Raw genomic sequence first — 13,261 nt, forward strand, 5'->3', positions numbered from 1 at the left:
GTGCGTTAGTTTGTCAGATTTTAAAGGTTATCAGTGAGACTTGCGAAGTTTGCCTGGGATTTCATGACGGTCATTTTTTCACTACGGAGATTGCCGGGCAGGAACGTAAAGGGATCGCTCCTGCCCCACCTCACCACTGGACCACCAGGGTCCCAAGGTATACGTGCAGGGGGCCCAGGAGGGGAGGGGGCAGGCTAGTTGCACCAAGTCATCGGGAGGGAGAAATTGAAGGCATCTCCAGTTCTCTGCTCCACTAGACCACCAGGGCAGTACTGGAGGCCCGCAGTGGGTCTGGGAAGGGGGACAGACTGACTGTTTGTCTGTCTGCACCACTGTACTGCAGGCCCGCAATGGGTCTGGGAGGGGGGAAGGGCATTCTGGGAAGGAGGTAGATTGTCTAGTTGTTTAGCTGTAGAGCTGGCAGACAGGACACCAGGGAAGGGAGGAGGGGTCGCTTTTACCCTGTACCAGTACTTGAATGTAAACCATTGGTTTATATTAGAGTCAACTGTTTTTTTCCTTCTTTTTGCGCAGAAAAAGGTTACCTCGGTTTATATTTGGATAGGTTTATATTTGAGTATATACAGTATCTCTTCAGTGGAATGATCCAGTAATAAACTGTTTTCAGCAGGAATAAATATTTGATTGTATTAAGAAATTTACCATAGCAAAGAGCAATTTCCTCACTGATTAGTGTGAGAGGTGCATAGGTAAGATTTGTGGTTCTTGTGCAATAGTTTAGGTGACCATAAAAGCCAGTTTTGTGGGTGCATTGGGTGTGGAGCACCCCCAATATTGGCCATACTCCTTCATTTCTCTCCAGAGAGGGGTACTCTCTGTTTAAAATGTTAACACCTATGTACAGTTGGATGGTATGGACGGTTTCCTTAAACATTAGGACCCAGTTAGAAGCACAATCACAAGTGCAGTTATGTGCATTCATGAACATACATCTAATTCATTAGCCTGTTTTAAAAAATTGTTGAGCTCTAAATTGATTTAACATGCGCTAATGTACAAGTTAACACATATTAACCCTGGCTTTTACAAAGCCACAGTAAAGGTTTCTACTGAGGGCCGGCAAGGTAAATGCTCCGACGCTCATATAATTCCTAATTGCAGGGTCTAGGATGATTTAACACAGCCATTTCATCGCGGTCAGTTCATTGTGGCCATTTCACCATGATGACCTTGCCGTGATGAATCCGATTCAGCACTTGGGAAGAGGGGGCGATGCTCCCCAAACTCCCCTTGCATCAGCCCCGGAGCATCAGGCCGCAAGGTGAAGCCAGGAAGCAGGCAGCGGTGGCTGGCAAGAAGCCTGAGCTCGGTTGTGGGGGGGGGGGGAGAAAGCAGCTGCTGGAGCTGCTGTGTTGTATCCTTACTGGCAGGGAGACCAGAGAGGAGGCTGGGGCATCTCTGCAGTGCTGGTTGGTGGGGAGCCCGTGGCCTGCGGGGAGAAGCTGCTTTTGGAGTTCTCATCGCACGACTTGTCACCTGAAGCCCAGCCTACCCGCAATGGAATGATTCATTGCAGTCGTTTCATTGCAGTATGCAGGCATTTTTAAAATCACCCCCCACCCTCATAACAGAAGTCTACAATTCTTGCTCATAATTTATTACCCATTTTGATTACATGCAAAGAAAAGATTATTCTACTGTCATTGTCCAGGAACTGCTTGTCCTAATTGTGCATTATTATTCATAGATCTACCTAGCTCATGTTGAATGTAGAGGACCTTAGACATGTCCATTGTTCTCCTGAAAGCATCAAGCATGGAAGGAGAATAGCCGCCAGCAACATCTAGAGAAAAAAATCTTCATTATTAGTTTTTGAAGACACAGTTTTTCATTAGTCAGTTAAGTAATGTTATGTGCACTAGAATGGCAATTGTAAGGAAAAAAAAAAAAAGATGGCATGGAATATTTTGTGAACAATATATAATCATACCACTTTTAGAGAATGGTGCAACCACCAAAACTTTTTTTCTCTTTTTTTCACTACTTCACTCAGGAAAAGGCCTCAGAATAAGAGCCTGAGTGAAGTAGTGAAAAAAAGAGAAAAAAAGTTTTGGTGGTTGCACCTTTCTCTAAAAGTGGTATGATTATATATTGTTGGTAGAATATCTTTTGGGCCACTTTGGGTGATAACTCTTGTATGGAATATTTTGTGCCCATGTTTTGGTTTTTATTTATGTTTCAACAATTTTATTGATAGCGTGAACATTGCAATACAAGAACAATTACCGAAAGACAAAATACAGTCATCCATTTTATGATATAGATTATACAAAACCCCAGCACCAACCTCCCCAGTCTATCATAGGCCCCAGGAGCCCAAGTTAAGAAATTCCTATTAAAAGGAAGGACAACTACCCATAAAATCAGGAGCCAATGCTCTTAGGACTCCTTCACAAAAACATTCCCATCCCAAAGAATCGCCCCCCCTTAGGATCCTCCCCCGGCCATTTAAATTGTCTGTCCAGGGCTAATCGGACATTTTCAGCATTACTTAGCAATATAGTGCTGCTAAATATGCCCAGTTAGTGCCTAGCTTTATGTGGGCATTCCGGAGCAGAGTCAGGCACTTAACCGGTTAAATGCTGATTTTCAGCACTTACCTTTCTATGATAACTGCATAATAGGATAGTATAAAATGAAGTCCTATTTCTATGCAGTTATTCATAGCCAATGAAATACAGAATATTGCTCTTACTGGCTATGTTAAGCCAGCCCCCGTTACCCAGAAATTCAATGCCAGAGCCCAGACATGGCTTGGCATTGAATTTCTGGGTATAACACTAATGGTGGTCAGCAATACACTGATTGCTTCTGGCTGAATATCAAGCAATAAATACAGTCTATTTTCATTGTTGTTATTTATGGTAGAATGGTTCCCAAAAATATTCGTGAACTGCAACATCACAAATAATGAAACACTGAGTCTATGGGAAAATAGAAGTTATGTTCCAGGACCAGCAGTACACGTTGCATCTCAAAACCGTCAAAAGTGAGCAGTGGATCCTACTGGGAAAGTAGGGTTAGGGCTTGCATGGGACAGCACTTGAAGTACCTGTAATTCACTGTCTGGACACTTGGGGGCCATATCTGAAAGCAAAGCCTTACCACAAGGTGAAAGTAAAAGCAAAAAAAGCATTTATTTTAAAGAGTCGAATGGGGAATATTGGTTACAACTGATGCAACCACGGTTAGGTGAAATCATGCATCCTGAATGTGTGAATAATGAGAACGGACTGTAAATAAACTTTAGAGTACCAAAGCAGCTGTCCTCTATCTGGAGAGCAGTCATGATTGCCAGATATTCAGCACCATTTGCAATTTGCACAGCAGCAAACACACTCCCTCTTTTACAAAACCTAATAGCATGTGCCGATGCAGTAAATGCTCTGACGCCCATAAGGATTGAATGGGCATCGGGCATTTGCCACGTTGTAGCATGAAATGATTAATTTTTGCTGGATTTAACGATCACAAAATATGGCTTGAAATAAAGTGTGTTTCTGACTTGCAGGCTCATAATCAAAAAAACCTAGATGTCCAAAAAGCATCCTAAATAGGCACAAGGACATCCTAATTCATCAGGACATCCAAGTGCCATTAATCAAATCATCTTTCTGTATGTCTAGTGAGGTGTTCCAGCCTCTGTATGTCCACAGCACGGGATGGGCATTGTGGAGGCGTGTTATGGGCAGGCTTTGGGTGGTCTCAAGGGCGGGTTAGACATGGACATCTTGCAGCGATAATTATTAGCCTGTCTTAAAAAATTGTTGTGCTCTAAATTATGCCACAATAGAGGTGAGGAAGTGTGAGGAGATGTTAGAAGATTGGTTGCCTGTTATGGCATTTCACCTCTGCTTGTGAAGACTTTGAAAATGCCCTCTGTCCTCTTGGTTTGAGACTTTTTTGATTATCTAACTTATACTGTTTATTGACAGTATAAGTTAGATACCTGCACCTGCACTTTGTGATATGGAGGTTGGATTTGAACTCTAATCTGTTTGGGATGTTGGTTTTTTGATTTTTTTCCTTTCTGGATGGACCACAATCATCTTGCTTGCTTTATTCCTCGTGGACATTGTTCCAGGAAGACTTCAAATTCTCAAGCTAAGTGATTTATGAACTTTTGAACACAGCAATATTTATATATCATTGTATGATTTTTTTTGTGTGGCCTTTTCCAGCCTGGTTTGATAGTGCTTGTTATATGTTATATGTTGTTATATCTTGTCTGGTTTGTTTGGTTTGTTTGTAGTGTTTGTATGGTGTTCTGTGTATGCTATTCTATAAAAATTTTGTGATATCTTTGCAAATTTTAAATTAATAAATATGTACAATATTTCTAACTTTGTAATTTGAGTACATTGCTCTGATATTAGAGTATTTTTCTGTGGTATATACCCTTTAGGGATTTCTTTTTCTTATCTTTGACAATAGAGGTTTCTACCACGGGCTGGCAAGTTATATGCTCCGACGTATTTTGCAAGACATTCTGGACAGAACTTAGACTTTTGGAACTAGACCTGTTCTAGAATCACCTAAGTGCTATAAAGGTGCCCAAACGGACCAGATGACCATTGCATGCATCAAAGTAAGACACCTCCACACTCCCCGAATGCTCATTGACCCCCTTCCATTACACAAAAATGAGAACAAGGTACACATACCTGGCTCTAAAACAACAGTATCTGGTATGGGTAAACCTAGTACAGCTGCACACAAGTGTCTTAAGTAGCCTGGTGGGTTGGCTAAAGAACCATAGAGAGGAGGAGCCAGGCACATAACACTACATTTATGGTAGAACTAGTCTTTAAGCCCGTTACATTAACGGGTGCTAGAATAGATGTGTCTGTCTGTCTGTCTGTGTTTCTTTCTCTCTCTCTCTCTCCTTGGCTGCTGTCTGTATCCTTCTGTCTCCCCCCCCCCTGAGCAAAGCTGTCTGCCCCCAGGACACACCTTCCACCCAAAGCAGGCCCCTTTCCCTCTCCCTAACTGTCTCTCCATGGCCCTCTTCTGTCTCCCCCCCTCCCCCGAGCAAAGCTGTCTGTCCCCAGCACACCTCCCCCCAAAGCAGCCCCCTTTCCCTCTCCCTATCTCTCCATGGCCCCTTCTGTCTCCCCCCTAGCACACCCCTCCCCCCAAAGCAGCCCCCTTTCCCTCTCCCTATCTCTCCATGGCCCTTTCTGTCTCCCCCCAGCACACCCCTTCCCCCAAATCAGCCCCCTTTCCCTTTCCCACTGGCTCCCGGTATTGATTCCCTTCTTACCCTCCCAACATCCAGGCGTCTTCTGGCCTGCTCCTCTTCACCAAAGCAGCCTGCGATCGTGGTGGCCGGCTTTAGCGAACCTCGCAGGCTGCTCTCCAACTCGGTAGCACGTTCCCACTGACGCGATCCCGTGCGTCAGAGGGAGCGTGCTACTGAAGCTGGAGAGCGGCCTGCTAGGTTCTTTAAAGCCGGCCACGATCGCAGGTTGCTCTGAAGAGGAGGATCAGCGGCGGCGGCGGCGAGTGAGGGCGGGAGGTGACACGGCGACTCCTTCTTCTGCACGGAGGTGGAGAGCGGCTTGCGAGGTTTGCTACAGCGGCTGGCGAACCTCAGCAGGCCACTTTGAAGAGGAGCGGGAGGGAGGAGTCGCTGGTGTCTTCTGCACAGTCACGCGCAGGCGTCGTGAGGACTGGTACAGAAGCACACCTCACGGCGCCACCGCTCACGAATTTTCAAGAGCGCATGCGCCTCTAGCATTTTATTATTATTGATGTGAGAGCCCATCCAAAACTTACTATACTGCCATATAGGTGCCACCTGCTGCCATAAGTGCTATTGGGGTGGTACACAGGAGGGTATAGTAGGTTTGGGGGAGTTTGGAGGGCTCACCCTAGATTATAAGGGGGTTATGGTGTGATATATAGCTTGCACCCTTTATGTGAAGTTCACAGCAGTACCCTCTAAGGTGTCCCACTGCTCTATCAGGATATCTGTGTGTCTAGTCCAATACTCTGCTGGCCCCACCCATGTACAAATTGTCAGGATTAGGACATTTTCAACCTGGATGTTTTTCTGATCAAAAATGGGGTATAAAGTTAGACGTTCCAGCAGCACAGATGTCCCGGTGACCAAGATGTCTAAGTAGATGATTTTCAAAAAAATTATATTTAGACGTCTAGCAATTTGCCATTCAAAAATGGCTATTTTTGTACCTTCAACTTTGGATTTTCAGCTGGAAACTTCCAAGCTGGACAGATGTTATATTTAAAAATGCCCCTCTTGGCCTCTGAGAAACCCTAGGTCATCCACCTTCAGCCGGAAACCAAATGGTGTTAAGTACCTATTCAGTGGGTAACAAAAAGATGGCTGGGTATTGCCAAAGTATTTATTCAGACTTTTCTCTGCAATAAATGTGCCATAAAAGAAAGTACAACAGTGTTTGCGAAGCATTGTCCATGCAGACTGAAGTAATTATCAGAGGCTTGGGGACCTGAAATTTCAAGACAATGACTGTCTTTAACCTTATCAATATATAGCAAAGACTAAGGGCCAGATTCACTAACCTGCCTGATTGGGCCCAATCAGGGCAGATCCGACGAATTAAGCAAACTCCAATATGCAGACGGAGGCGATCGGAGGAACGCCCCCATCTACCGGCACGGATCGCTCTATAGCAATCCCTGCGCATGCGCAGACCTCTGGCCCGGCACTTTTTTCTTTTCTTTTGTTAAACTTTTTTTACAGCCCGTGGTTTTAATCTGCTTAAAGCCTGTGGGTTAAAACCACGGGCTTAAACTGCGAGGAAGGGTGGGAGAGTCAGGGTAGGCAGGTGATGAGGGCAGTTCAGGCAGGCAGGCAGATCAGGGCAGGCGATCAGGGCAGGCAGGCAAATCGGGGAAGCAGGAGATCGGGGCTGACAGGGCTGAGAGCAGGGCGGCAAAAGGTAGTTGGAAAGGGCTTCAGCAACTGGTCCCCAGCAGTCGCTTTTTGGGTTGATCAGCTAGCACAGTCGAATCGGCAAATTTGTTTAGTGAATCGCGTCCCTGTCTACTATGCATGCAGTTCCCCTCATTTTCATGCGCGGATCGGAATTGGATCGCAAACCAGGTTAGTGAATACTGCAGGAGGGAGATCGGGTTGCAAAGGGCTTGCATACCGATCGGTAGATGATTGGTTTGCTTAGTGAATCTAGCCCTAAGTCATTCAAGACTGAAAGGATAACCATTCGCCTGAAACTCTCCAAACAAAGACCCTATCAAAATCCAATCAAACCAGATAACCTCATTCAGCCAGAAACAGAAAAAGTTTGAATTGAACTTCTACATTGTGAATCCTGAGCTCCTGCCTTGGTGATTGGACCAGACTTCAAGACCCTAATGTCCATAAAAAGGGAATTCACTTATACTCTTTCTCTTTGGATCATCACTGGACATTCAATATCCCTTGCTGTAATCTCTCCTCTACAATCAAGATGTCTTGTGTTCATCCGCAACTGAAGAATGTTTCTTCCAGTAAGGCCTGTATCAGAGTGAGTTACTTTCAATCCAGATTAAATTAATCATTCTGCTTCTACATAGTAACATAGTAGATGACGGCAGATAAAGACCTGAATGGTCCATCTAGTCTGTCCAACCTGATTCAACCTGGCTTTTATTTCTTTTTCGTCTTAGCTATTTCTGGGCAAGAATCCAAAGCTCTGCCTGGTACTGTTCTTAGGTTCCAACTACTGAAGTCTCCATCAAAGCTCACTCTAGTCCATCTACACCAGTGGTTCCCAAACCTGTCCTGGAGGACCCCCAGGCCAATCGGGTTTTCAAGATAGCCCTAATGAATATGCATGACAGAGATTTGCATATAATGGAGATGCCAGGAATGCAGATCTGCTCCATGCATATTCATTAGGGCTATCTTGAAAACCCTGAGGGTCCTCCAGGACAGGTTTGGGAACCACTGATATACACCCTCCCAGCTATTGAAGCCCTCCCCATCCCATCCTCCACCAAATGGCCATATACAGACACAGACCGTGCAAGTTTTCCCAGTACTGGCCTTAATTCTTGAATATTTACTATTATTTTCTGATTCTAGATCAGGGGTGGGGAACTCCAGTCCTCAAGGGCCGGAATCCATTCATGTTTTCAGAATTTACCCAATGAATATGCATTGAAAGCAGTGCATGCAAATAGATCTCATGTATATTCATTGGGGAAATCCTGAAAACCCAACTGGATTGCGGCCCTCAAGGAGGGACTTTGAGACCCCTGCTCTAAGGTATACATATTCAGGGCTTCCAGTCTCTCCTGATACGTCTTTTGGCGCAAACCTCCTATCATTTTCGTCGCCCTCCTCTGGACCACTTCAAGCCTTTTTGTGTCCTTGCCAGATATGGTCTCCAAAACTGAACACAATACTCCAAGTAGGGCCTCATCAACGACCTGTACAGGAGCATCAATACCTTCATTCTTCTACTGGTTACACCTCTCTTTATACAGCCCAGCATCCTTCTGGCAGCAGCCACTTCCTTGTCACTTTTTTTTTTTGCCTTTAGGTCTTCGGACACTATCATCACAAGGTCTCTCTTCCCATCTGTGCATATCAGCCTCTCATCTCCCAGCATATATGGCTCCTTCCGATTATTAATCCTCAAATGCATTACTCTGTATTTCTTTGCATTGAATTTTACTTGCCAGATATTAGACCATTCCTCTAACTTTTGTAGATCCTTTTTCATGTTTTCCACTCCCTCCTCGGTGTCTACTCTGTTACAAATCTTGGTATCATCAGCAAAAAGGCAAACCTTTCCTTCTAACCCTTCAGCAATGTCACTCACAAACATATTGAACAGGATTGGCCCAGCACCAAACCCTGAGGGACTCCACTACTCACCTTTCCTTCCTCCGAGCGACTTCCATTAACCACCACCCTCTGGTGTCTGTCTGTCAACCAGTTTCTAATCCAGTTCTCCACTTTTGGTCCTAACTTCAGCCCTTCAAGTTTGTTCAACAGCCTTCTATGAGGAACCATGTCAAAGGCTTTGCTGAAATCTAAGTAAATTGCATCTAGCATATGTCCTCAATCCAGTTCTCTGGTCACCCAATCAAAAAATTCAATCAGGTTTGTTTGACAAGATTTACCTTTAGAAAAGCCATGTTGCCTCAGATCCTATAACCCATTAGATTCTAGGAAGTTCACTATCCTTTCTTTCAGCAACACTTTCATTATTTTTCCAACAACTGAAGTGAGGCTTACCGGTCTGTAGTTTCCCACTTCATCCCTGTGACCACTGTTGTGATTAGGAACCACATCCGCTCTTCTCCAATCCCCAGGAACCACTCCCATCACAAGAGAATTGTTGAACAAGTCTTTAATAGGACCCACCAGAACCTCTCTGAACTCTCTCAGTATTCTTGAATGGATTCCATCCGGTCCCATCGCTTTGTCCACCTTCAGTTTTTCAAGTTGTTCATAAACACTTTCCTGCGTGAATGGCGCAGAATCTACTCCATTTTCCCGTGTAACTTTGCTAGACAATCTTGGTCCTTCTCCAGGATTTTCTTCCGTGAACACACAGCAGAAATATTTGTTTAGCACGTTTGCTTTTTCCTCATCACTCTCCACATATCGGTTCCTAGCATCTTTTAGTTTAGCAATTCCATTTTTCATCTTCCTCCTTTCACTGATATATCTGAAAACATTTGTGTCTCCCTTTTTTACATTTTTAGCCATTTTCTCTTCCGCCTGCGCTTTTGCCAGACAATATTTTATCTTGTGGCACATTTCCCTTGTGTAAAGATCCCTAAATTATAACTGAAGTTACTGCATTGCCTGCCTAATCTTATAAATAAATTTGCTCTGTGAAAATAAAATTCTAGTTCCTTTCAAATGATCTAAGTTTCTGTTCTTAAATATTATACAGAACTAGTTATAAACAGGTAGTGCATTCCTCAAATTAACATATATTTATATACTGTATATATATTCCTCTCTTTAAGTGTAATATATTTTATTGGTGGAGAATTCTTGAAATAGTGTGACTTTGTAAAAGAGGTCCACAGTGACCAGCATTTAAAAATAAACTCCAACCACAGTATATAACTTTCTTAGATTCTTTCGACAAAGACTTGAGCTTTCTACCTTTGGACAACTATAACTGAACCTACTTACCTGTGCCAAGCCCGAGCTTAACTTTGTGTTCTAAAACCTTACGTACATCCAGATGGCCACTGCACAACCTGTACTGAAAAAAAAAAATCAAATTGTTTGACCTGCTATTGTAATAAACTTGGAAATGGTAAAATCACAGGGGCTGCAACAAACATGGATATGGTAAAATTACAGCATTTTGCTGACTGCCACCGGAGTTATGCCTGGAAATTTAATGCCGAGTCATGTCCAGGCCCAAGCATTGAATTTCCAGGTTTATAGAACCATCAAAAGCATAGGCAGTTAAGTGTGATCTTCAGAACTTAACTAGCTATGAAGTACTTCATAGAGAATGACACGGGGAAAAAAATCTGTCTCTGTCACTGCCTCGTCCCCAGCCCACCGTCCCCTTCACCGCCCCGTCCCCGTCCCCGCCATCCCCTTCACCACCCCGTCACCGTCACTGTGATCCCATTCACCGCCCCATCACCGTCCCCGCAGCATCCATATAAGCCTCAGTACTGCAATATTTAGCTTATTCCTTCCTTATAAATAAAAGTTCTGGCTGCTGAACTAGAGAAAGAGATGTTCAGCTGGCAAGGCTTTGTTTATAAATTTTTATCAACACAACTAATATACTACTTTATCCTAAAGCAAAAAAAAAAAGAAAAAGAAAAGAAATAGAATTTTTTTTTCTACCTTTGTTGTCTAGTTTCTGCTTTCCTCATCTTCTCATTCAATTTCTTCCATCCACTGTGTGTCTTCTCTCTGCATCTTCCATTTGCTCTGTTACTGTTACTATGCCTCTCCCTTCCCCCCCCCAATTGGTCTGGCACCCATCTTCTTCCCTCCGCTCCCCCATAGTCTGGCATCTGTCTTCTTCCCTTCCAGCGTCTTCTCCCCACTGTCTTCCACATTTCTCTTCAGAGTCTGTTCCTCTCCACCCACCTTTAATGTCTGTTCTATTCCTTTCCACCACCACCCTTCTCTCCCTCCTTCACCATCTGTTCCTTTCTACCACCCTTCAGCTCCTCTCGCGTGGCTTATCTATCTACCTCCCTCCCTCTTACTTTTGTGGCATGTTACAATGTAATTTGTGCAAGCCGCTGGAGCCTGCGAGCTCGGTCTCCAAACAATTTCGCTTCTGTGTTCTATTTTCCCCATTTCTAATATCTCCCCTATGTATCTGGCATTTCCCCCTCCCCTGTGTCCATATATCATCCCTGGCATGTAGGTCCCCTTTATGTCTCTGTCCCTATGCCCCATGCACATAATTTCCCCTCTGTTTCTGTTACCTTCCTGTGTCCAGATTTCCCCTTCCTCTTCCACACCAATGTCTCTCTTCTCTTCAACCCCATCTATCTTCTTTCCCTCTTTCTTCCCCCCCCCCTGCTTCCAGCATCTGGCTCACCTGCCTGTCCTCCTCTTTTTTCCTGCTGTGGGTTTCTTTCTCTCCCTCTTCATCCCCTTGGCCCAGAATCTCTTTCCCTTTCACTCCCTCCTTCCTAGTGTGAGCCGGGAACATGCACGATTGCGCGGTCCAGCAGCCCCCTCCCGCCCGATTGCAGCGTTCGTCAGCTCCCTCCCTCCACCTCACCTTAGATGTCGAGTTTGCCGGCTTTCTTTTTCGCCCACTCACACGCGTTCAAAAAGGCCCGCACGCGCGGCTGCTCAGTTGTTCAATCTTCTGCTCCGACGCAACCGGAAAAAGGAAGTTGCAGCAGAGGAGAAGATTGAAAAACTCGAGCAGCCACGCGTGCATGGCTTTTTGAAAGCATGCGGCTGGGCATAAAAGAAAGCCGGCAAACTCTGCATATAAGGTGAGGTGGAGGGAGGGAGATGGCGGAACACTGCGATCGGGCGGATGGAGGCTGCTGGACCGCGCGATCTTTGATTGCCTCACTGCAGAGACAAGACCATTCACCGCTCCACAGGGCGGTGAATGGCCTTGTCCCCGTCCCCGCAGTGACCACTATTTTTTCTTTCCCCGTTTCGGCGGGTTACCCGCGGGTAACAACCACCATGTCATTCTCTACTACCTCATAGAGATAGGACCACATAAAAGTCAGTCCTATTTATGCAATTACCTTGGCCAGTTAAATGATGAATATCAGCACTTAACTGGCTAAGTGCTCACTCTGCCCCTGGAAGGACCCCAAATAGCCAATTTTGAGTTGGGCACTTATGCCCATATTCTATAAACAGCGCCTTACATTAGGTGCCTAACAAGTACAAAATGCCATTTATAAAAAAAAATAATTACGTTTAAAGAAAATTAAGCATGCTGTATAGAATCATGCTTAGTACTGCTAAGCAGCATTAGACATCGCTAGGCATCCTTTCAGGTGCACTCTATTTATGCCAGGGATTTCGTGGCCTAAATGTGTATACAGTACTCCCCCAATATTCGTGGGGGTTCTGTTCCAGGAATCCCCGTGAATCTTGAAAAACCGCGAATACGGTTTTCAGCGGGGGAGACATTAGAGGGCAGCCGGAGAGACAGGAGAGAGCAGCCGGAGCGCTGGCGAGTGAAGGAAATCACTTGCGGTATGCTCCAACCGCCTCTTCCTGCACTAAAGTCGGGCCTCACCAATCAGGAGCTGCGTGTCAAAGCAGTTAGCTCCGAACAAGCAATTTAAGCAGCCAGGAGCCATTTCTGGTTGGTTAGATTGCTTTGAATATTGACCCCATGATTTCTTCATAAGAACATATGAACATAAAAATAACCTTTCTGGGTCAGACCAATGATCATTTAGCCCAGTAACTCATCCTCATGGTGGTCAATCCAGGTCACTAGTACCTGGCAAAAACCCAAATAGTAGCAACATTCCATGCTACCAATCCAGGGCAAGCAGTGGCTTCCCCCATGTCTGTCTCAATAACAAACAATGGACTTTTCCTCCAGGAAATTGTCCAAACCTTTCTTAAAACCAGCTACGTTAACTGATCTTATCACAACCTCTGGCAATGTGTTCCAGAGCTTAACACTTCTCTGAGTGAAAAAAAAAAAATTTCCTTTTATTGGTTTTAAAAGTATTTCCCAGTAAATTCATCAAGTGTCCCCTAGTCTTTGTCATTTTTGACCACTCAGGATTTTATAGACTTCAATCATAT

At 44.6% G+C, this 13,261-nt stretch overlaps 1 protein-coding gene across 2 annotated transcripts in view; it reads right to left on the reverse strand.

The window, feature by feature from the left end:
• Positions 1–13,261, reverse strand: part of GDA (guanine deaminase) — a 119,993-nt gene that overhangs the window by 14,115 nt on the left and 92,617 nt on the right. For both annotated transcript variants that reach the window (XM_033954750.1, XM_033954669.1), the window contains exons 10-11: positions 10,169–10,236; positions 1,715–1,804 (exon numbers count right to left, since the gene is read on the reverse strand). In XM_033954750.1, the coding sequence (XP_033810641.1) occupies positions 1,715–1,804; positions 10,169–10,236 (158 nt within the window). The remainder of the gene's footprint in view (positions 1–1,714; positions 1,805–10,168; positions 10,237–13,261) is intronic.

This window comes from Geotrypetes seraphini, chromosome 1, assembly GCF_902459505.1.
Source record: "Geotrypetes seraphini chromosome 1, aGeoSer1.1, whole genome shotgun sequence".
Taxonomy (NCBI): Eukaryota; Metazoa; Chordata; class Amphibia; order Gymnophiona; family Dermophiidae; genus Geotrypetes; species Geotrypetes seraphini.